The sequence below is a fragment of the Hyla sarda genome, chromosome 7 (genome assembly GCF_029499605.1).
Source record: "Hyla sarda isolate aHylSar1 chromosome 7, aHylSar1.hap1, whole genome shotgun sequence".
NCBI lineage: Eukaryota > Metazoa > Chordata > Amphibia > Anura > Hylidae > Hyla > Hyla sarda.
The window spans coordinates 187568574-187594912 of NC_079195.1; the positions used below are offsets into that span (position 1 = coordinate 187568574).

Here is a 26339-nt window from a genome sequence, read left to right on the forward strand (position 1 = left end):
ACGCAGTGTTTCCCAACCAGGGTGCCTCAAGGTGTTACAGAACTAAAACTGGAGTAGTAGTTTTGCAACAGCTGGAGGCACCCTGGTTGGGAAACACTGATCTAATGTGTATGGAGGCCACCTGACTGAATTCATCTGCCCAATCCTTTTTTTTTCTTTGGGAAATAACCTGCGATCTAGAACAATTAGTCACTAGCACTGGAAATTCAGTGTTCAGGTAGACCCTACCCATGTAGCACACGCGCAGCGTATGATCAGGGGTAGGGATCGACCGATATTGATTTTTTTTTTAGGGCCGATACCGATAATATGTGAACTTTGAGGCCGATAGACGATAACTTAAACATATATTCCGGTATCAATGATTTAAAGCGGGCACTTCAAATCAATGAACTGCAGCAGCTTTTGCAGGGCCAGAGACCGCCGCCGCCCGCTTCTCTCCCCCTGTCTGTCCTGATTGTTTTGTCTTACTCAAGTTCATTTCGGCAAAATGTAGTCTTGCTTTCTTATGTCTCAGTGTCAGCAGTGTCAGTCTTCCTGGGTCTCCTGCCATAGTGTTTCATTTCAGTTAAATGTCGACGGATCGTTCGTGCTTACACTGATGCTCCCTGAGCCTGCAGGACAGGTTGGATATCTTTGGGACTTGTTTGAGGCTGCTTATCCACCATCCGGACTATTCTGCGTTGACACATTTCATCAATTTTTCTCTTCCGTCCACGCCCAGGGAGATTAGCTACAGTGCCATGGGTTGCAAACTTCTTGATAATGTTGCGCACTGTGTATAAAGGCAAATCTAGATCTCTGGAGATGGACTTGTAACCTTGAGATTGTTGATATTTTTCCACAATTTTGGTTCGCAAGTCCTCACAGTTCTCTTCTCTTTCTGTTGTCCATGCTTAGTGTGGCACACACAGACACACAATGCAAAGACTAAGTTTTTATCTGCTTTCAGGTGTGATTTTTACATTGCCCACACTTGTTACTTGCCCCAGCTGAGTTTACTTCATTTTCTTTAAAAATTTCAGGGGTGCCAACATTTACGGCCATGACTATGTTTTTATTATGTTTACATTTTTTCATATAGGAAAAGGGGGTGATCTGAACTTTTAATATGGAAGGGGTTAATGTGTGTCTTATTAAACTTCACATTTAGGGGACTTTTAGGAGGAATTATTAGATTCTTCACACAGATCAATGCAGTTCTGTTGAACTTCATTGATCTGTATGCTCTGCACCCTAAGCGTCGTCGTACTTGTCGGGGGCTTTCAGGTCCGGCCCTGCTTTCCCAAAGCAGGGCTAGAGGCCTGAAAAATTCACTTGCCCGTGCACGGCACCCGGAACTGCATGTCCCGGACGTCGGGCTGTAGGATTTTTACATCCCACATCCTACACTGCAAACTCGCTTTAGACCTCCAGAGAGCTTTCGTGTGTTAAATAGCCACCAACTTCTTTGGTCGTCGGTATATTTGATGCTGTGTTTTTCTCCCGGCACCCTATCAGGTGTTTGTGTGTTTCTTGTTTTATGAAAGGCAGTCAACTCCTGCAGCGATCACTTAACTCAATAAAATTTGCTGCAGATATTAAGTGCCATAGTTTTTGCTGGCACTGACATTTGCAGCATATTTCAAAGTTATTATATGTAGAGTCAAAGACACCGTAGATGCGCTGTGTGAGATTAGCTGTGATTTACAAAACTGCAGTAAAAACAGTACAATTTTTTCCGGCAATTTTGGGAAAAATGACTGCAAAAACATAGCAATAATAACGTGTGAACATTGATATCATCTGTCAGTGGAGAGTTGGGAGGCTGCCATACATCTTAGAATAAAGGTAGGTTCGGCCAACTGTCTAAGATGTATGGGCACCTTAAGACCTTTTTGGTGGCAGGTTATCTTGCGGAGTTGAAATCCACCTGTCGGATCCTCTCCCACCCAGTTTATCTGCCATCAGGGGAGAGTTGGAGAGGCCCACCTATAAGGTCCGTCACAAATTCAGTGTATTGGGCGGCCATTATTTTATTGCTTACCGCCGGCATTAGTCGAGCTGCAAAATTCCTCTGAAGGAGGGCGGATGTCGCACACTTCTCAAACAAGATTAAGAATGAGGCCATTGACTAAGATCTACATGAAAATAGAAGGCCCAGCATGAGAGTGAATGTTTGCTTTGCAGTAACATCACCAGGTGCTCGGTGGTAATATGTCATTTATAATACACCATTGTGACTTGAAGAAGGTCAAGTCTTCTCCACATGAAAGGGAAGCTTGCAGGTGAGTGCAGGATGTTGTCTCAGAAGTGTGTGCCAGTGGCGTCAGGCTAGTCACAGACAGCACCCTCACCCCCCCAAACACTACACTTCAGCCTTTCTGTAAATAGCTGCAGCATGCCATAAACTTCTAACTCTGGTAGTGCCTTAAAATAAGCCTAGGACTCAATGAAGAAAGCTTCCGAGGCTGCACCGAGGAGGGGAAGGCAGGATGAGCTGCACAAAGGGAGGGGGGGTGAATGTGATTAAAAGGTAAAAGGGCAGAAAAGTAGACAAAAATGTAATTAAAGAAAGACAAAAGGAGAAAGAATGAAGGGGATATTTAAACAGCTAAGGAGGGAGGATGCCCCTTTAAACACATAAAAGTGTGCTGTAACCTATTCTAGTCCAGACATGTATGTAAAAGCAGTTCTTTGTCAGAATGCCTCACACAGACCCCCTAAGGGGGGCAGACAAATTCCAAGGCTGAAGTACTGAGAAATTCTCAGCACAGGGTGCATTTATTGATTCCCAAATGTTCCTCCAATCAGATTCTCAATAGTGACTTATGTGAAAGATAATACATGATGCCTAAGTGTGCACATTTTCTCCACAGACTAATATTCATACATTAGCTGGCATCATAGTAATATTATGGTTAGAAAACCGCCACCTACAAAAATATAAATAAATAAATTGAACATTTTAGAAGTTAAATTGTTGGTGCACATAACATGCATTAGAGGAGGTCGGCCTCGGTGAGCTTTTATGCTTTGCTTCTAAGGGTGCGTTCACACGGAGTAATTCAAGAGGAATTTACTCGAGTAATTCTTCTTGAATTCTCCACTACAAATGAATGCTCATCTCCTCTGCCCATTGACTTTAATGTTATTTCTGCTGGCCTGTTCACACTGCGGAAATTCTGCTAGAAGAATTCCGACGCTGAATTCCTTTCCGCTTGAAGAAAAAACATGTTCATTCTTCAAGCGGAATCCGCTAGCAGAAATCAATTGAAGTCAATGGTAAAAAAAAAATTCCGCCCGACATTTTCGTGCGGAATTCGCGCGCAATTTGCACGGAAATGGTTGAAAAACCCTTCACTTCTTTCTCCTCCATGTCCACGCGTAATTCCGTGTGCAATTCAGCGCAAATTGCACGCGAATTTCGTGCGGAAATTAAAAAAAAAATTTCCGCCAGTAAATTTTTCGGCGTGAATTACTCTTCATTTACTCCGTGTGAACGCACCCTAATCCAGACCAATGTCAATAAAGAAAACGGAGCTCCAGCGAGTCACCTAAGCGACCTTTTATAGATTTCAGACAATGGCAGTATATTCATAGACATTGCAGGATGTCTGCTACATTGTGCACATAATGATTTCACTACTTTGTGAAGTCTTGTAAAATGAAGGGGGTTCGGAGACATTTCGCACTTCTATAGGTACCATGGTAAAAGTACACAATGGACAGAAATTTTAGCTAGCCAATGCCAGACAAGGTCTTCTCTCAATGTCAGCGAGTGAAATTTGTCCTGACAGTCGATACATGACGATCTTTGGGAAAATAATATTCTCAGCACGTTTTCAGAAGAATCGTACATCCTCCACCCATTGCCACTGATGGTGTATGGCCTTTATGAATGGCCATAATGGCCAATTCTAAAAAGTGTGTAAGGCTACATTCGTAAAACAGCTGTTCATAAGATTGCTCATTCAATGGTTGTTCAACCATCTACCGTAATGCACAGAGCAATGCAAGTAAATAGGGTATTACTAGTGTGTGGATGGGCAGGCATGCTGTGGATTTTGGTTGCTAATTTCCCAGTTCGAACAAACAACAAAAAACGTGGTCTCAAATGGCTGGAGGTGCTCAATCCCAGATGCGGTTGTGCATGTATACTGGGGGAGCAGATCCTGCCCTTGTAGTCCGTTGCTAGGGGCGATCCCCAGCATAAAAATGCATACAATGGAGGATGCCTGCAGCGGACTACAAGTGCCACAATAGAATCCTACACCAAATAAATGGTGTGGATGTGTAACAATTAGAATACAATACAGGAATATGGGTGCACTACTGTGGTAGATGTATACAATGACATTGGCTATCCCTCAACACTGCTGTTAAAATTGAGACATTCGCCAGTGTATCCTTATATGAAGGACAAACCAGAGACCGCACACCAACGCCAAGGTTTCTCAAGATGGTGCGGGACCTTGAGAAACCTTTGCGTTGGTGTGCGGGCTCTGGTGTGTCCTTCATATAAGGATACACTGGCGAATGTCTCAATTTTAACATCAGTGTTGAGGGATAGCCAATGTCATAATTTCCCAGTTTGCAATTAAGTTTATGCTGTAAACGGAGGATATCTACAATAGTGCTGGGCGGTATGACCAAAAATCTATAACACGATATTTTTTGAAATTATGGCGGTTTCACGGTATTTAACAGTATTTCGGGGGGGGGGGGGGGGGCGGTATTCGGTATGAACCGGTATACCACAAAGCATTAAATCGACAATGCCGTACTGCACACAGACAAATCTACTGCGAGATCTTCATGTGTTAAATTGGGATTTTGACATGGATTTTTTGGCAGGATTCACCCTTTCCAATGCGAAAAGGTGAAATCCACATGCAAATTTTGCAGCAGGTTTGTCTGTGGTGTAAAAGAACCCACCATCGGTGAACTCACCCTTAGGGTACGTTTACACTTTTTGTGTATTTCTGCTTAAGATTTTGCTGCCCATTTACTTCAAATTGGTAGTAAATTCTGCTACAGCAAATCTGCAGCAGAAATACGCAAGCCAAGCCAAGTTTCTTCCTCAAAAGTTGAGCAAAAAAGCCATCTATTTCCCGCTAGATATCCCACGTCTAACCAACTGAACTGTGTCCAAAGTTATAGCCAAAGTTCCCATATTTTCTTCTACATTTCAGAAGAGTCAAACTGTTATTCTTCCTGTTAAAGATAATTCCCTGCCTCGAATGTTATTTAAAGTGTGGGTGGAAATAAGATAGCAGGAAAACTGAGCGCTGTAAGATTATCTATGGAGAGGAATGACGACCGATAGTAGAAAAATCTTCACCCCTGGGGAGGAACTGAAGTGACCGAAGCAAGAACTGAAGATCACAGCATCACTTCCTGAGGAGGCCAAGCCAAATCTGCTAGCCAACAGTTGCAAAATGGATTACTCTAGTGTTTACACAAGGTCCAGGCTCCTCTTAAAGTAATCTTGAGTCAAACATTTCCCCGAGAGCTCCTGACAAACCACAGGACTGGAGACCAAATGCAAGACGCAAGTGCACACCTTAGAGAAGCTCACGGTTCTGTGACGTGACCATCAGAATTTTTGGAATTCCTGTATACGATTGCCTCAGAGGAAAGGTGGGTCTGCTGAGAAGAATCCATAGCGGATGAAGTAGGGAAGACCGGCATAGTTCTTATTTACAGGGATTGCTGCACTGACATTCATTTTCCATTCCCTCCCCCCCTAAGGGCACCCAGCAACATTGTCTGCCTCGCAACACTACTGACAAAACCCTTGTACACAAATTAATTCCCAATCCGATTTAGACACTAATATGTCAAGATAAAAACATCTCTGTCCCCGGCATTCAGATGACCATTCCTTTGTATGGTCACAAACATACCCCACAGAGCAAACCTTGCTACTATTATGGCAGAAGTGTATGCAATAAACAAAGGCAGGCTTATCCGTGCGGTGCATGCCAAGCATGGAACTCAGGCTCACTTCTTATATGAAAATAAAGTGGCAAGGATGCATCGGCGCCAGCACTGTCTGGGTTAAGTAAATCTTAACATCAGGTCGTGGGAGCAGTGCTCAAAAGCCCATAGGCAAAAGAAATAAGGAAAAACATTGAAACTGAAGAAGAAAACTTGGGAAAATACAGATGTTAAGTTGAACTCTCCTGGGAACTTTGTCCTCTGCCCCCTTCTAGCACTCGGAAATTGGAAAATTCATCTCAGTGGAGAGGACAAGGACACACGCACCGACTGTCCCAAACATTACTGACCAACTGGGATCAACAGCGCTCTCATTGTTTCCCCCATCGCCCCGGTCCCTGGAATGGGCCTGAATTTTAACTCAGCTGAAAAAAAGGGCTTACTGAAGCTGGAATGCTACAAAAAAGGCAGTTTAGCCTGTGGTCTGGAAAATCTCTTCCCATCCCCCACTAAACACAGAGGTGGACACAACCAGAATATCCATGAGTGTTCCTAAAACTCCCCTCTTCTCTCTAGTCCCAACAGAAAAAAAACATATTCCCTTCCCCTGACCCCAGCCCTCTGCCTCTTCAGCGTGTCCCCCAGCGCTGGGCAGGAAATATGCCTCGATTCCCAACATTGATCCACAACAGAAACCAAAGACAAGTTCTGCAGAACAAACTGCTCAAACGTTCTCTGACGTGACGGACATGGAGCTGGGCTGCTCGTAGGGAACAGGTGGCAGTCGTTAGCTGCAAAAATTAGGTAACGATATAAGGAGATAAAATTTAACACAGTAAGAAAACAAGAATTAAAACAAAAAAGGGGGAAAAAAAAAGGTTAAGAATCTGAGGTTCATAGATGCAACTTCAGAGAAAGCAAGACCCTGTGCCTGAACATGGAGAGGACATGGCACCACGAAGAGAATGTGGAATTTCCCAAAATTACAATTTTTTTGCATGGAGAACATTACAGATCTCATTCAGTTCTTTTTTTTTTTTCGGGAGCTCTGTGTTGGAATACCAAAAAAAAGATATTGCAGAGTATACCACAGCAAGCGCATACACTTTAATGGACCAAACATAGTCTACAAGTGACCAGTCACTAGTCACTAGTAGACTACGTTTGCACCATTAGGGTAGGGTAACACGTGCTGTACTTTGCGGCTGTGTATTTTCCTACCCATTGAAGTCAATGGGTAGCTAAATTAGCTGCATATAATAAAAATATGCAGCAAAATACGGAATGTGTGTAATCCTACCCTTAGGGTAGCTTTCCAGCAAGGTTTTTTTGGGGAGTTTTTTTTTTTTGAAAACTGCAACTGCAGTTTTTAAGCCAAAGTCAAAAGTGGATCCAGTAGGAAGGAGAATAATTCATTGTACCTTTAATTTCCCACTACTTTTGAATACACTTCTGGCTTTGGCTCAAATGCTGCGGTGGCACTTTTCAGAAAAACGCCAGAAAAAAAACCTGTGTGGAAACCTAGCCTATGGCCATGTGTACACGGGACCGAATTTCTGAGTGTAGTTTTGCATAAATACTCCACTTGGAAATAGGATTCTGCTGCACCATGCACATGACAGAATTTCCGTTGCAGATGTTTCTGCCGCAGAAATCCCGATTTCGGGGTTCACCCGGAAGTGCATTGCCGTCTATTGGTGATGGTGCATTTCTGAGCAGTCCTAGCAGCGCCCGCACACGCAAATGTGCAGAATGTCCGCCTGTGGCAGACATTCCGCATATTTTATGACATGTAAACATGGCTGTAAAGTGCACAGGCTTGCTGCAGCATAATCTTACTTCATAACTGTCCATGGAAACAAGGACAACATGGAAATCTGTGGTACAAGTTACAAATACTAAATCTATAAATCTGCTCCCACTGCAGATATTGCCATATCCTATGTAAGGAATCAATGCAAGAGGAACTATGAATAGTTTTGCCAAGACATCTCTATAGTTAGAGGGGTACTCTGGCCCCAAGACATCTTTATCCCCTATCCAAAAGGGGATAAAGACTTGCATAGCAGGGGGGGTGATGTCACACGGGGCGGAGTCGTGACATCACGATACTCCGGCCCCGTGGTCGCCACCCGGCTGTTTGTGAGCTGACACTGCGGCGTGCAGCTCAAACAGGTGGGTGGCGAATACAACATTGCGGGGGTCCCCAAAGGCGGTCCCCGCGGTGAGACATCTTATCCCCTATCCTTTGGATAGGGGATAAGATGTCTCAGGGCCTGAGTACCCCTTTAAATGCACAGAAAAGCCCAAATAGCCGGTTACAATTTTTTATGCTGGTCATTTCCAGAGGACAGCCCTAAAAAAACAACTCTTACAGATGTTCTAAAGTGACCCCATATTCTGTCTGGAAATATTCCTCATCTATATGTCAATGTCACATAGGAGATACTTGCTGCGGATTACGGTCAGTGCTCCTATAATCCAATGCACTACACACTAATCCTGCAGCTCTACGGATCTAATATTTTTTATTCTATTTTAAAAACCAAAAAGGAAAAAAAAAGCCACTGCCAGACACGAGCACATCCAGGGGTCAGCCCTATTCATTTACAAGGGACCCTTGTCCTTTTAAAAGGTCACGTACTAATAGTTTCCTGCTTACAATACACTGACAGATAGGATGCGCTGATGTAAATTATGCTTCCACTTCTCCAGCCCGGCTCGGGGAAGAAAAGTACTGTTCAGTCTACCACCAATATCATCACCCGCACCCTCTCTGTATAAAGATCTCCACATACAAAGAGACCAGGAGACTGCCACAGATACAGGAACCACTGCAGAATTGCTTATATAAAATCCCTCACCATTTGAACCCTATTTTCCTCCCGCAATTCCATGTTGTACAACATAGTTTTATATATATATATATATATATATATATATATATATATATTGATATCTTGGCATTACCTGCGGCATAGTTTATTTTGAGTTACCTGATTATTAAAGCATACCTGTCATGTCACAGAAAAAAATAATAATGCTCATGTGTTCTTCACTAGGTCATGTAGATTTTTACATGTGTTTAAGTGCTTAGCTTTTGTATTTGGCTCACTCATTCTGACATCCACTACTCAGGGGGCATGTCTGAAGCAAGCACTGAGCCCGCCCTCACTCACCATGCATTCACTTCCTCCGAGTCTACTGTGCTGGGTCTCTTCATCCAACCACTACAGGCTGCTCTGTAACCCTCTCCTCTCTGTTTTCATGCTGCAGTCTAATAAACAGGAGAAGATTGAGCACAGAGGAGTGCTAGTCCCGCCCTCACTTACTGGACTTTGTCCCTGCCTTTGCTTCAGCTTGGACAAAGATGATGCTGCAGCCGGACAGAATTATGCTCTGGATGGTATGGGGACCCCTAGTGGTCTTTTTTGTCAGCCATGATTTCTATGAGAAGGAAATACATTTTTTATGAAGTATATTAGAAAGGTTAGTGTTTTGCCAAGATGTACAACATATGAGAAGTTTTTGAATCTGACAGTGCCCATTTAAAGGAATATTCCAAACTCTTGAAGGAATGGCATAACCCAAGAATATGCCATAACTTTTAAGATCGGTAGAAGCTGCATCAGTAATTGGGTGGCCAAGATGCTGTAGCCGGCCCCATTGGCTCCAAAGTCAAGGAGTCACTGCGGAGGGGCCGCACTGCTAAATAGGGGCTACAATCTGTGCATTCTCAGAACTTCACTGATCATAAAGTAACACCATACCGATGCCATCATTTCATGAGCTGGGGAATGCCCCTTTAAGGGACAAACAGCAGCTATCGGCATGAATACAGCAGCAATTGTCCTCTTCTTTTGGCCTTGCCCATGTAACATCACATTCCAGCATCTGTAGAGTTTATGGGGAGAAGAGCCTCCTTTAAAACACATTCCTCACAAGCGGGCTGGCTTCATAATGCTGCCTTGTTTTCTCAAACACAATTCTCTTTATTTTCCCAAAATTCCAGAAGGAGTAGGCGGCAGATTATGTAATTTCATCATCTGTACTGTTCCAGATCTATGGGAAAACTCTGGATTCAGGATCCAAAATCCTGATGTTATAGAGCTGAAAATATGTGGAATATGTCATTCAGGAGGTAAAATTTCTCGACGTCCACAACAAATATTTTACAGAGTGGGGTACACGTCAGCATCTCCGTCCTACATCGCTATATACAGCCATTCACTGCACTTTTTTAAGTTTCAAAAGTTAAAATTACAAAAATAACCCTAAAACCTTTTTCTCTTCTTGTTGTACCACAAGTTCCAGAAAGGTTTTAAAGATTACAATACCGGACATGTGGATGAGACATTTTATATTCTACAACATGTAACTTTCTTTGCAAAATTTGCTCCCCCAGTGACTTTGAAAGGATTGAGGGGTCAAAATCTGTACAAAAAAACAAAAATATATTAAAAAAAAAATGCATATTTTGCTGCAGATTTAAAAAACACAAGATTTTATTTTTATTTTTTTAACAGAGAAAACTCTTTAGAAGTGTTGGTAGGTGAACTGTCTATAGCAGTCTTTCCCAACCAGTGTGCCTCTGGCTGTTGCAAAACTACAACTCCCAGCATGCCCGCGAGTTTTAGTTTTGCAACAGCTGGAGGTGCCCTGGTTGGGAAACACTGGTCTGTTGAGTACAGATGGCCTAACAAATGTAGAGGTCCCAAGCCAAGACCACAAATCAAAAATAGTACGTTATAAGCTATGCATCCGGATTCATTCTCTCTTTGTTAGGGCACTGGGAAACAACCCACCAGCTGATCGCTTACACTTGGCACTTCATACAGTCACTCAGTGATCACTCACCATTCCACTGAAGTCTATGACGGATATTTAAGAGTAAGCAAACTTTTCCTATTAAGGCTAAGAAAAGTAAAAAAAATACGTAACCTGAGAATCCCTGTTGTGATTGACAAAACATGGAATAAGGTCCAAAATTATGAGAACTAAAAACAAACATTGGGTGTATTTCCTTTGCAGACTTAATGCAGGTAGGTCATCACAGAGTTGGCAATGTGGGCGAGGTATCTGCAGGAACAGCGTCTGCCAACTAAGTGAAGGAAGACTAAATAAGTGTATATTTTGCCTACATTCCCCTCCCCAAAGACGACAGGATGCTGGTGGAGCTTCCTAAATGTTCAAGGAGCTTCTCACACCATAGCCATACGCTTCACACAAGAACAAACTTCTAAGACACCCAAAGAATCAGATATTTATGCTTAACTGAATAGGAAAAAAAATAAGAAAAATTAGCAAGGATTATGTACATATGATGGTAGAAGACTCAATAGAGCTTGTATGTTCTCCTGCATACTTTATGCCTCATTTAGTAGAGAATTCCTCAAAAATATAGCATGCAATGGAAATTGCCAAAACTTTTTCCTCAAGGATTTCCTATTGTCTACACAGACAAGTGAAAAGTTTGGAACGGTAGGGGTCCAGGTAGTGAGACCCTGACCACTCACTAGAACACAGGGACAAAAGTCCTTGACCGAGCACTGAGCCCCTCTGTTTCTGCTCGGCCAATCACAATCATGGATCCGTGGTCAGGCATGTGCCCTACTGCTCTATTCACAATCTATGGGACTGAAAATTAGCTGAGCACATTAGGGCTTGTTTACATCTGTGTTTGAAGCTCCATTCGCAGAATACATTCAAATGACAGGAGTTGATCAAAGAAAAGAAAAAATTAATGCCGGTTCGTTTTTTTCCCCCTCCACTCAAGTTCTTCAAAATAAGGGAAACCCAACGGATTTCATTCATAGTCAATGGGACCAGTCGTGTCCGTTGTGCAATGGATTGGTCAGTACCGTTTTTTTCGCCGTATAAGATGCACTTTTTCTTCCCCAAAACTGTGGGGGGGGGGGGGGGGGGGGGGCGGGGGAGTTGGTGCGTCTTATACGGTGAATACCTGCGGCCATCAATGGCCGGGACTCGCCGCTAATACAGGACATCACCGATCGCGGTGATGCCCTGTATTAACCCTTCAGACACGGCGATCAAAGCTGATCGCCGCGTCTGAAGCGAAAATAACACTAGCTGCTCAGTCGGGAGGGAGCTTACCTGCCTCCTCGGTGTCTTCTCCGTGCCGTGATCCCCTGCGCTCTCCTTCGATGTCATCACGTCGTCGCACACGCCTTCATCAAATAGGAGCAGCGGGCGTAGCGGCGGCAACGTGATGGCGGCGACGGAGAGTGTGGATCCCGGGGAAGAAGAAGTCCGGAGCGTCGGGGACAACACGAGGATGCGGTGACAGAGATGAAGCGACATCCAGGGCAGTGGTGACGGGTCCGGAGCGGCAGGGACACGTGAGTACTACCTCCTATACCAGTGGTCTTCAACCTGCGGACCTCCAGATGTTGCAAAACTACAACTCCCAGCATGCCCGGACAGCCAACGGCTGTCCGGGCATGCTGGGAGTTGTAGTTTTGCAACATCTGGAGGTCCGCAGGTTGAAGACCACTGGTGGGTTCAGAATCTTTAATTTTTTTTAGATTTTGCACCTATAAATTGGGTGCGTCTTACACGCTGGTGCGTCCTATAAGGCGAAAAATACAGTAATTTTTTTTTTTACATCTGTGACAGAGAGCCAAAGGCAGATGTGAACTTTGCCTTACCAAGTGTATGCTTGGACACCAACCATTCAATAGCTTACACAGCAGTAAAGAGGATCAGGGAACATGGGAGACCTATTGCTCATGATCAGTGAAGATCCCAAGGATCACTCACATATCACTTATCCTTTAAAGAGTTGAAACCCCCATTTAGCAGTTTACCCACCATAGGAAGTAATGGTGTATTACCAAGATAGGCCGTGATTTCATGATGAGTGGGGGTCTGACTGCCAAGGGCCCTGTACTTTATAGGTAACTACAGCAAATGTGGACACGTCATTGGGTACATTGGGGGAAGATTTATCAAAACCTGTGCAGAGGCAAAGTTGTCCAGTTGCCCATAGCAACCAGCTTACTACTTACATTCTTAACAAGGTCTCTGAAAAATGAAAGCAGTGATCTGATTGGTTGCTATGGGCAACTGGCCAACTTTCCTTTCCTCAGGTTTTGATAAATCTCCCCCATTGTGTCTAAGGATTTCCCAGTATAGACAAAAAAAACACTTAGCCAGTGTTAATTCACTCCACATCTGTAGCGCACTATTTCCGAAATTTCCAAGAAAACCCAAGAACTAAAGCCACAGCAGAAACAGAAAAGGTGCACGGCAGCTGAGGAAGGCCCCACCTGCAGCTGACAGCTCTGTCCATAAACGCCCCAGCTATAAGGGACGCCTGGTGTTCAGAGTCCACATCACTTCAAAGCAACAAGAGGGCGATTTATTTTCCTGGTAATAGATGCACAATTTACCAATATAAACAAAATGTGAGACATATGAAGAATTTGCCTGGGAGCCAGGAGACTAGAAGGAAATCTGCTTCTAATCCCCGGATCTGTTATTAACTACATGTTCCCTTTGTGCGCGGCTCCTACCTACAAGGAGAACGTCATCCTCTACAATTATCTTCAATTTCCCAAGTCAAAGCACTGAGGTTGCTACTATATTCCCAATGTGCACGGACCACAATGTGAAGCCGCCCCACAAGCTGCACATTTACTAGAATCTGTCAAGTCTTTCAATGACATAACCCATTAGGGTGAAATCACATCAGAACGTTCTTCTACTGTCCCAATTCTTTCAACAATCTGTAGAGAAAAGAAAGGACCGACGGACGGCGCCTCGTGTATTTGCCCTCAATAGATCGGGTGGTGGGTGGGCAACCCCACGGGGCTTATAGATGGCCGCTCACCTTGAGATCTATGCAAAAAAGCATATCACCCACGATATAATCGGGGTACTGTAGTGCGAGTTGCTGCTATGCCGAGGGGTTGCAGGAGGAAACAAGTCGTCCTGGGAGTCAATATTAGACGTAGAGCAGGCAAAAACCCTCAAGTATGGTGCTGCAGACTCTTGTAGACAGATGAGGCGGATGCCAAAGGTAATAGGAAAGTCCTCAGCAGGACATTTTATTAAAAAAAACAATAAAATGGACAAGATTACGCGTTTCGGGAGGATCTCTCCCTTCCTCAGATCAGGATTCCTATTACCTTTGGCATCCGCCTCATCTGTCTACAAGAGTCTGCAGCGCCATACCTGAGGGTTTTTTCCTGCTCTACTTCTAAAATTGTTTCAACAGGGTTTGCAGAAATCCTTGGTGTAAGGAATGGATTTTTTTAGACAGAAATTTCTGCAACCAATCTGCTATATGTGAATTCACCCCAAAATGCCCAAAGGCACCCACAGAATTCCTGAAAAGACAAAACAGAAGCATAAAATAAAAAAGGTACCTATGCCACAAAAATCAGTAAGGCAAGGTTCATACAACGGAATTTCCTAGACAAATTTCTTAGTGAAAATGTGCATGGAAATTTCATTGCAGCAAAATTCCATTGCAGTCTACACTATGGAATTTTAGTTCCGGCTATTCCACCGCCAAAAAAGAATAATCTCCGTCATTCTTTAGGCAGAATCCACATACATAGTTTATGGGGACACCAATGTACACGTGGTCCTAGCCCCGATTGATTCAGCCAAAACCTAGCCTAAGGGTACGTTTACAATACGTAAGTGAAGCTGAATCTCTGCTCATGGAATTCCACATTACAAGAAGATTCCGTCCAGAAGCATGGAAAACCTCAAATAGTCAAGAAGTGATTGATGAATCCTAATCCTTGGTATGTCCACAAAGGTTTGTGTGCACCTTGAAGGGGCACATGAAGGACACCTGAAAAGAAGGTGTATTTACAAGGTCTACTAGGTGCTACCGACAATACATGGCACACCTCACAAGCAAATATTACCTTCTCTGATACCAGGAACAACTGATTAATAGGCAGAGTAACCTACATATGGCTTCATAAGGAAAGCATAAAACACTGCTGACCCTAGGTCTCCCAACATTGGACCTCCAGCTATTACAAAACTGCAACTCCCAGCATGCCCAAACAGCCAACATAATAAAGTAACCACCCCACATATACTGCAAATGAGGAAGAACCTCCACAAGCATGATATAATGTACAAGTTTATTCTATAAGCAGCATTTTTAGCTAAAAGAATACATTTCCAAGTAGCAACCGGCGACTATCATCGTCCTTATCAGTAAGATCGGACGAATTCTTGATGTCTTTTGAAGAATCTCTTTAAATTTAGTCACTCCGCTTCATAACAGATCAGGGACTAGAGGAGTTCAGTAAGTTCAGTGGACGCACGGAAGGGTCCAGCAGGAAAAGCATGGAGGCTAGACAAAATAAAGACAATTTCTGCGCTCCGCATCGTTACCCAGACTGCTTTGAAGAGGTTACTATTCTTGTAGTTCATCTACGCAACTGCTCCCCCACCCTTCAACAATGGCACAAAATAGACTGATTTTTGGTAACATTCGTAAAGATCAGGCAGGAGGATCAGAGGATTGGCCCCCCAGAAATATCCTGTTATTAGCCATGCAGTTCAGTGTGTTTGGGCCAAGACCAGCTCCACACCTCGGACTAAAGGTTCTTTCACCTTTAATGGCAGGCGGGGCGAGCAGAGGCCAAGCAGATGGTGCACTCACTCACATACGGCCTGAGGTGCTATTTTCTCCACCAGGCATTCAATGGCTTCTTTGGAGAGGGGAAAAAATTAAAAGGTTCTAATTACACAAAAAGGTATAATCAGGCCTCATCCATTATGGGCGCTTCACACGCCGCCGGCTGGTATGCTTCACGGCCATTTTATTCTTTTCTGCAGAAAATTAGACACTCTTAAAAAGTAGACTGCAAACTGTGGACCTCCAGCTGTTGCAAAACTACAACCCGGACATCATACCTGGACAGCCAGAGAAGCAGGACACGAGTTGTTTTGCACCATATGGAGATCCACTGCTCTAGTGTTTCACAACCTGTGGCTCTCGGAAAATTATAACTCCCATCATTCCCGACAGCTAAATTGTAATTTTGTAAGAGCCGAAGAGACACAAGTTGGGGGAACACTGTCCTACAAAGAGTTAAAATAAGGTCATGTTCACACATGGAGGATTTTTGTGCAGATACAACAAGATACATCATTTTATTTAGATTTATTTATTAAGGGTAAATTCAGAGATAATCTGCAAGCAGAATTTGCGCAGTGCAAAATCCTTAGGTGGCTTATGTTGCTACATATTGACTTCAATGGGTTTGCAGCACATTTGCTTGTAGAATTCCACAGCATATTTGCTGCAGACCCAATTTGAGGTTCATGGGTAGCAACATAATCCGCAAGCAGAATTTTCACTGCAGAAAGCTTGCAGCAGATTATGTATGTGTGAACATACCCCAATTAGAAGTCAGGATGCCTAAAAATATATATATATATATATATATATATATATATATATATATATATAGATATAGATATATATATTTTATAATAAAAATAAAAAAATAAAAAAAGGGGGGGGGGGGGATTTTTTGCCTGCCTGACCTTGCCACTGCCATGATTATTGTACCCAAGTGCCTGCTACCTACCACTTCCTGGTAACTTATGTTGGAAACGGCAGCTCAGCCAATCACTTAGCGATCAGATAAGCAGGCATTTCCTGTATGACAAGAAGTGGGGAGCAGCAGGACCCAGGCACAGTTGTAATGGCAGCAGACAATGCTTTTCACTGCTGCAAAACATGTTTGGAAAATGAATGAGCCTGCTGTCAGTACACCACAGTTTATGTGGTCATTTCTTTTAGATGGGTTGCTGATCTATAGCCCCAAACGTAAGGAACATTTTTTTATTTGAACCTGAGGGTATGTTGTCACGTTCCGTATTATGCTGCTTATTTTGCTACCCATTGACTTCAATGGTAAAGAAAATACGCAGCAGCAAATACTGCACGTGGGAACATACACTAAGGGTACTTTTACTCGTACATAATCTGCTGAGGAATTTCTGCCATTGGCAGCAAAGCAGCCTGCACAGAATTCTGTCAAAAAAAATTAAAACTTTCGCCGGAAATTTTGCAGCGGAAAATCAGCGGCCCATTTCCACACCAAAATTCTCAGTGTGAACTGGCCCTTACCCCATTTTAGGCTACGAATTAGTGCGATAGATGCGGACTCATGACAGGTATTAAGTAAGTGAACTTTCTTTGCCATGTAAGATTTTCTAAAGTTGTTTTCTGGTAAAGTCATTGGTGATACTTAGAAAGTAGTTTGTGTCAAGCAACAAACTGATCGGCAATTCACCGTTTTATGATGGTTGATGGCATTGTTGCCAGGGGTGAAGCTATAGTAGGTGCAGAGACCGAAGTCACACCTAGACTTTAGTGTCTGAGGGGGCCCAAAAGTCCCTCTCCTATATGAGAGGACACTAGTATTATAAATGGCAAACGAACTGTGGAGGATCCGTTTACACATTTTGCATATTGAGGCCTGGGAGTTTTAAGATATGCCTTTGACTGTTGACCAAAAAGACCACCTTCGAAGAAGAGGACAACAAGCAGTTCAGAATATAGCCTCTCTAGTGTATGGACGGTGTCAAGTGTCACGCCGAGAATTCCCACCGGTTAGGGGGCACATTAAAACTGAGGTTTTCCCATGGCAAACACTGTGCCATCACAAGGCATTTTTCTTAGATATTTCTACCTTTAATCCCTGTGACACTGTTTGTTCAGGTCACTAGACCTGCGGTCGGGCTGGGACATGCAGCTCATAAAGTGGGCGCAAAACTGCATCCATATTATGGTCACGTGAACCTGGCCTTAGGCCTGCTTCACACGACTCGTCCTAAATATTCGCACTGAAAACTGCTAATGTCACTTATGGATATAGTGAAAGATTAAAATCTGCTATGAAAATTGTTCAAGCTCTAAGTAAATTGGGTTCACAAAACCCTATTCAGATATTGTGCTGTACTTTGATGTGTGAACATGGCTTTGGAATTCCAAAATAAAAAAAGTTCTGATCATCTCCCTAAATTCAGAATCGGTACAGGTTGGAACACCATCCACCCAGAACAGGGAGAAAATAGAATAAATGGAGCGCACCACATATGTGTAGCCAGCACTCCATTCAACCTCTATGGGGCTTTCAACATTTCCAAGTTCAGCACAGCAATGTTCAGAAGCCCCATAGAGAATGCATGAATGGAGTGCTGGCCACACAATGGTGCACTGTTCATTCTGGTGTTAATTGACTTCTGTTCTAGAGATCGGTGAGGGTCCCAGCAGTCAAACCCCAGCTGATCAGCTTTTTATCCCCTACCCTGTGGACAGGAAATAACTTCTTGAGAGAAGCATACCCCTTTAAGGATGTATTCACGCAGAAGTAATATCTCCATTCAGCTGACATGGAAATAAGTGGCAAAGTTTTTGTTTACCCTATAACTGGATACGTTGTGCAGGGTCTATCAGAGATATATACAGTAAAGGCCATAAATGTTGGCACTGAAATGAAGTATTTCTCACAGAAAAGGATTGCAGTAACACGTTTTGCTATACACATGTTTATTCCCTTTGTGTGTATTGGAACTAAACCAAAAAAGCGAGGGGGAAAAAGCAAATTTGACATAATGGGGGAGATTTATCAACACTTGTGTAGAGGAAGAGTGGTGCAGTTGCCCATGGCAACCAGATTGCTTCTTTCATTTTTGACAGGTCTCTATAAAAATGAAAGATGCAATCTGATTGGTTGCCATGGGCAACTGCACCACTCTTACTCTGCACAGTTTTTGAAAAGTCTCCCCTAATGTCACACCAAACTCCAAAAATGGGCTGGACAAAATTATTGGCACACTTTCAAAATTGTGGATAAATAAGATTGTTTCAAGCATGTGATGCTCCTTTAAACTCACCTGGGGCAATATAAAAATCAAACCTGAAAGCAGATGAAAAGGAGAGAAGTTCACTTAGTCTTTGCATTGTGTGTCTGTGTGCGCCACACTAAGCATGGACAACAGAAAGAGGAGAAGAGAACTGTCTGAAGACTTGAGAACCAAAATTGTGGAAAAATATCAACAATCTCAAGGTTACAAGTCCATCTTCAGAGATCTAGATTTGCCTTTGTCCACAGTGCGCAACATTATCAAGAAGTTTGCAATCCATGGCACTGTAGCTAATCTCCCTGGGAGTGGATGGAAGAGAAAAATTTATGAAAGGTGTCAACGCAGGATAGTCCGGGTGGTGAATAAGCAGCCCCAGACAAGTTCCAAAGATATCCAAGCTGTCCTGCAGGCTCAGGGAGCATCAGTGTCAGCACAAACTGTCGACATTTAAATTAAACACTATGGCAGGAGACCCAGGAGGACCCCACTGCTGACACAGACATAAAAAAGCAAGACTACATTTTGCTAAAATGAACTTGAGTAAGCCAAAATCCTTCTGGGAAAATATCTTGTGGACAGATGAGATCAAGATAGAACTTTTTGGTAAAGCACATCATTCTACTGCTTACCGAAAACGGAATGAGGCCTACAAAGTAGGGATGTCCTGATACCATATTTATTTATTTTTTAAGACCGAGTACGAGTTCCGACACTTTCATTCTAGTACTTGCCAATACAAATTACGAGTACTTTTATTTTAAAAGGGAATCTGACACCAGGGTGACCCGTGCTGATATGTAGGTTCCTCGTTGTGTACAATGGAGGCGGCTGCTGTAGCATGAGCACAGATTTCTTTCTTCTCCATTGAGTAGAACAGGGAATTTGCATTGGCAGCGAGACCGAGGTCTCCAGAGCGATTGCGCTGATGATCACATGGTGAGCAGTGGTAGAAACCGGGTCACCTGCACTATCTACCTATAAATTCAAGTTAGTGCAGGTAACTCTGCTGTAAGATTGCCTTTTGTAGTAGGTAGTATCCCACTGTAGACATTAGCAGCAGCCCCCTGTAGACATTAATAGCAGACCCCCCTTGTAGACAGCAGCCCCCCCCCCTTGTAGACAGGTCCCCCCCCCTCCAGACGTTAGTAGCAGCCCTCCTGTAGGCCGCAGCCCCCCCCCCTGTAAACAGCAGGCCCCCTTTCCCCACTTTAGAAAGCATGCCCCCTTTAGACATTAGTAGAAGCCCCCAGCCTTGTAGGCAGCTCACCTGCGGCAGTCCTCTGACGGGTGCTGCCGCTCCGTTCTCCCGTCCGCATCATGGCGTTCTATGGAGGAGCATGTGACATACACGTCACTCTGCTTCCTCCGTAGCGTTACACTGGGCACAGTGGAGGAGGTGGAGTGACGTGTGTGTCACATGCTCCTCCATGGAACGCCATGATGCAGACGGGAGGATGGGCGAACGGGGCAGCAGCAGGTATCGGATTTGGTATCGGAGGACATTGAACGAGTCCCATGGAAATGGCTAGTATCGGCCCCGGTACAGATACTAGTATCGGTATCAGGACCTCCCTAATACAAAGAAAAGAACACAGCACCTACAGTGAAATATGGTGGAGGTTCAATGATGTTTTGGGGTTGTTTTGCTGCCTCTTGCACTGGGTGCCTTGAATGTGTGCAAGGCATCATGAAATCTGAGGACTACCAACGGATTTTGGGTCGCACTGTACAGCCCAGTGTCAGAAAGCTGGGTTTGTATCCTAGATCAGAAGGACAATGACCCCCAAACATACGTCAAAAAGCCCCCAGACACGGATGGCAACAAAGCACTGGAGAGTTCTGAAGTGGCAGCAATGAGTCCAGATCTAAATCCCATTGAACACCTGTGGAGAGATCTTAAAATTGCTGTTGGGAAAAGGCGCCTTCCAATAAAAGAGACCTGAAGCAGTTTGCAAAGGAAGAGTGGTCCAACATTCCGGCTGAGAGGTGTAAGAAGCTTATTGATGGTTATAGGAAAGGGTGGGCAACCAAATATTAAGTTAAGGGTGCCAATCATTTTGTCCAGCCCATTTTTGGAGTTTGGTATGATGTTATGCCCAATTTGCTTTTTTTCCCACCTTTTTTGGTTTAGTTCCAATACACACAAAGGGAATAAACATGTGTATAGCAAAACATGTGTTACTGCAATCCTTTTCTGTTAGAAATACTTAATTCTCTTGAAAAATTTCAGGGGTGTCAACATTTACGGCCATGACTTTATGTTGTGGTAATTCCCTGAAATAGAGCTCTGACATATAGCAGTCATACAAACAAAAACAATACTTTATCGCTATTTACAGATCTATGGGATAGCAAGAGCAATCTGCAAATAAATGTAAACCCTGGAGGAAACTACCATAATGGAGGCCAAAATGACACCAATGGTAACGTGGAATCAATAAATGTATCGTATAAAGCAGAAGATCTCCCAATGTATAATGAAAACGTGCTGTAAAATAGCTTTAATGGGGTACTCCAGTACTTTAAAACTTATCCCCAATACTGTGGATAGGGGGTAAATGTCTATTTGAGGGTCTGACCGCTGAGACCCCCAGTAATCTCCAGAACATTTGCATGTAATCACACGCTCCATGGGAACGGCAAAGTTACCCAAGTAGAGTGCTCGTGTATCTTCAGCGCTCCCACAGACAGCACATGGAGCAGACATGCCACTCCGTGCACAGGGAGAGACAGGGCCCCATTCTGGATATGGTGGGAGGGTTCTCAGTGGTTGGACCCCCAGGATTAGACACTGCGGATAGGGGATACATTTTATAGTACGGGATTACCCCCTTTAAGGGGTTATCCAGATATTAAAACAAAATATAATTGCTTTCTTGCAAAATCAGCGCCACAACTTTAGGTCTTCAGGTTGGCTTCTTTCACTTTAATGGGACTGAACTGCACTACCACACACAAACTGAGTACAAGAGTGGCACTGTTTATGGAAGAAAATATCTAGGGCGGCGTTTCCCAACCAGGGTGCCTCCAGCTGTTGAAAAACTACAATTCCCAGCATGCCCGGACAGGGCCTCTGGCTGTCTGCACATGCTGGGAGTTGTAGTTTTGCCACAGCTGGAGGCACCCTGGTTGGGAAACATTTAACACATGCAACTATATAACACACAGTCTCTCACGTTGAAGCAACTGTTCCACCACATGTATTCTGCAACGTACACATCAAAAGGAGATATGAAATGTAATGTGAACAAAGCCCAATCAAAACCAGGGCGCTCCATCCTGTATCCCGTGTAAAGGTGCGTTCACACGGCCGTCTGTCCCCGCTTTTTTCCCCTCGTTTAGGTTCTGTAGTTGCAGCTCGTAAACGGATTACAAACGGTTGTAAAATAATCCCATTGATGTCAATGGGATGTTTTTTTTTTTTTTTTTTCAAATAACCCTTTCATATCCGTTTTCAACCGTCTGCGCTCATTTCCTTTTTTTTTTAATGGGAGAAAAGACAGTGCATGCAGTATTTTTTCCCTAGTCACAAAAACGGAAGAAAAACTGTGTATTACCTCAGTCTGATCAGACTGGGGTAATACACAGGGTGACAGTCAATGGGTAACAAGAAGGGCAGTGGGTAAAGGCAATGGTCCCCTGGTGGGTTTTCAGCTACTTATACGGTAGAATCTCCGAATAGCGGACATTCACGGGGAAAAAAAAATAATAATAATAAGTGTCCACTATTGGGAAAAAAAAGCTTAAACATGGTTCTTAATGACGGAATACTGTCCTATATTCACTGCAGAGTGTAATTACCGTATTTTTCGCTGTATAAGACGCACTTTTTCTTCCCCAAAACTGGGGGGGGGGGGGAAAGTCGTTGCGTCTTATACGGCAAACACACCCCTATCGCGGCGGTCCCTGCGGCCATCAACGGCCGGGACCCGCGGCTAATACAGGACATCACCGATCGCGGTGATGCCCTGTATTAGGCTGGGTTCACACTACGTTTTGTCCCATACGGGAGCGCATACGGCAGGGGGGAGCTAAAGGCTCGCGCTCCCGTATGTGACCGTATGCGCTCCCGTATGTCATTCATTTCAATGAGCCGACCGGAGTGAAACGTTCGGTCCGGTGGGCTCATTTTTGCGCCGTATGCGCTTTTACAACCGGACCTAAAACCGTGGTTGACCACAGTTTTAGGTCCGGTTGTAAAAGCGCATACGGCGCAAAAATGAGCCGACCGGACCGAACGTTTCACTCCGGTCGGCTCATTGAAATGAATGACATACGGGAGCGCATACGAAGGCATACGGGAGCGCGAGCTTTTAGCTCCCCCCTGCCGTATGCGCTCCCGTATGGGACAAAACGTAGTGTGAACCCAGCCTAACCCGGCTGTTCAGTCGGGCTGTTCGGGACCGCCAAAGGCTGTCCGGGCATGCTGGGAGTTGTAGTTTTGCAACAGCTGGAGGCACCCTGGTTGGGAAACACTGGGCTAGGGTATGCCAACTGCATGGCATACACACAACAGTCACAGGCGACGTTAACAGAAGGGCAATAAGCCTAGGGAAAAGAAGGAGAAAAAAAAACACAACAGGTGGGAGATAAGAACCCAGCAAAACAAAAAGACAACCAAATAAGAAGCAGTGAGGAGCAGAGGGAAGTCAGGCTGGCAGTAACAGATGACAGGGCAGGGAGCGGGCACCGCACTGTTTATTGTGGTGTCCATAACAAAGATTGCATATTTCACAGCCCCAGGATATGGAAACTGCAGCTCACAGCTTGAAGTGTGGAAGGAAGTGAGAGCAGTGCGGAGGGCTCGGCTGGCAGGGGTATGTACCATGTAAAAGAAGTAGGCAAACTTAGTGCCCTTGTACATGCCAAGAAACATCTACCAATGTATGGAAAATGACGCCTAACAAACCTGGAGTCTGGTGCGGAACTCAAGACTCCTCCATCTCAATGGCACAGGATGTCACCCTATGAGCACCAGTCATCACTAAAGATGGCACAGTATAACCTCCACCAGCTTGGGCATTGGATGTGCCACCCTAAGAGGATACAGCTGGTGGGCAAGGGATGACAATGTATAGTCCTTCAGACTGAGGAAGGGATATGCCCCCCAATGCCCACCACTCATCACTGCAGATGGCACAGTATACCCCACCAGACTGAACATAGTTGGTGCCAACCTATGCCGACCAATCACTATGAGAACAAAACATCACCGCAGAGGATACAGGTGGTGGGCATGGGATAGTACTGTATAATCCTTCTGACTGGACAAATAAGATTCAACACTATGCCCACCAATCTCTGCAGATCGCACACATAGTGGGCATGGGATGGCACAGGATAAAGGAAGTGCCCCCACTACTCCTCCCTGCAGCTGGCACATGTTGTGGGCACAGTATAACCCTCTAGACTGGACATAGGAGGTGTCACCCTATGCTTACCACTGGTCCATGCAGCTGGCACAGGTTGTGGGCAGGGGTGGCACAGTATAACCCTCTAGACTGGACATAGGACGTGTCACTCTATGCTCACCACTTGTACATGCAGCTGGCACAGGTTGTGGGCAGGGGTGGCACAGTATAACCCTCTAGACTGGACATAGGACGTGTCACCCTATGCTCACCACTTGTCCATGCAGCTGGCACAGGTTGTGGGCAGGGGTGGCACAGTATAACCCTCCAGCCTGGACATAGTAGGTGTCACCCTATGCTCACCACTTGTACATGCAGCTGGCACAGATTGTGGGCAGGGGTGGCACAGTATAACCCTCTAGACTGGACATAGGTATCACCCTATGCTCACCACTGGTCCATGCAGCTGGCACAGGTTGTGGGCAGGGGTGGCACAGTATAACCCTCTAGACTGGACATAGTAGGTGTCACCCTATGCTCACCACTTGTACATGCAGCTGGCACAGGTTGTGGGCAGGGGTGGCACAGTATAACCCTCTAGACTGGACATAGGAGGTGTCACCCTATGCTCACCACTGATCCGTGCAGCTGGCACAGGTTGTGGGCAGGGGTGGCACAGTATAACCCTCTAGACTGGACATAGGTGTCACCCTATGCTCACCACTGGTCCATGCAGCTGGCACAGGTTGTGGGCAGGGGTGGCACAGTATAACCCTCCAGCCTGGAAATAGGTGTCACCCTATGCTCACCACTTGTACATGCAGCTGGCACAGGTTGTGGGCAGGGGTGGCACAGTATAACCCTCCAGCCTGGACATAAAGGGTGTAAGCCGGTGTCTACCACCCTGGATACAGGAGCTGGCACTCACCCAGATGCAGGGTCAGGTTGATGGAGTGCGGGTACTGGATCCCGGCCAGCATGGTCTGGCTCTGCCACCAGGTGGTGTCGGCCTGGTTGTTGTAGTCGGTCAGGTACTCGGAGCCGTGCAGCAGGTGGGGCTGGCCGCTGTCGCACAGGTGGCAGGACTTGGTGACCCCGGTGACGCCGGTCTGCACGCAGTACTCCTCGGGCGGGGAGCCGCAGGTGTTGGTCGCCACTACGGTCACGTTAAAAGCCGCGTTCACAAACTCCGGCATACAGCGCTGCGGCCGGCCGCCCTCCGAACACTCGTCCATGGCGGCCCGGGCTGCGTCCTGCACCAGGAGCAACAGGGCGAGGAGCACAGGAGGCCGCATCCTCCGGGGCATCGGGAGCTCTTGTACCGGGGGGTCTATGCACAGGAATGGGGCTGGGTGCCGGGCAGGGTCTCGGTCAGATGTGCGGAGGAGGCAGCGCTCATAGGGGGCAGCACTGCCCGGGATCGTCCTGCACAAACTTCCCAGGAAAGTTTCTCGGCTCGGATGGAGCAGGGAGAGGAGGCGGCGGCTTCCCGGGACGGGCGGAGCGCAGTGTCCGGTGGGTGAGGATCCGGGGAGGTGTAGGGTCCGGCTGCAGGGACTGGGCTCTGGGTGGGGGGACAGAGTGTGTGCTGCGCTCTTCTCTATGGGGCAGGATAGAGGGGCCGGACGAGGACACGGGGTGGGGGCTCTGGGATCGCGGTGCAGCCTGGGAACGAATGTAAATGAGCTACAACGGGATCCCGGGAGCCAGGACTCTGCACTTCGGTACTTTTCGGCAATCTTCGGGCAATGAGACACTAACTTCGTGGGGGTCTGTTTACCTGTCACTGGGAAGCCCACTCCCCCCATCTCATTAATGGAACATTCCAATGAACTACATGGATTTTATTATAAAACTGAACTAAATTGTTCCAAATTTGTATTAAAAGAATAATCCTAATATAAGTATATATATATATAATTTTTATTTATTTTTTTTATTAAAAAAAATAATATATATAAATTTTCTCTATGAATTTCTCTTTGGTTCTGCGCCCTTTCTGCTCCAAGGTAAATGGCGCAGAAATAATGAATCATCTTGGAAATCATAGTTCCATTGATTTATGGCAGTGGTCTCCAAACTGCGGACTTCCAGCTGTTACAAAACTACATCTCCCAGCATGCCGTTGGCTGTCCGGGCATGCTGGGAGTTGTAGCTTTGCAACAGCCGGAGGTTCACAGTTTGCAGACT

The 26339-nt window shown here is 45.1% G+C and overlaps 1 protein-coding gene across 1 annotated transcript in view; it reads right to left on the reverse strand.

Annotated features, from left to right (window-relative positions):
- LAMC1 (laminin subunit gamma 1) overlaps positions 1–25814 on the reverse strand; it is a 137537-nt gene extending 111723 nt beyond the window's left edge. Inside the window, exon 1 of the mRNA XM_056531876.1 lies at positions 25078–25814. Within this exon, the coding sequence (XP_056387851.1) occupies positions 25078–25456 (379 nt within the window). The 5' untranslated portion in view covers positions 25457–25814. The remainder of the gene's footprint in view (positions 1–25077) is intronic.
- Between the last annotated feature and the right edge of the window lie 525 nt (positions 25815–26339).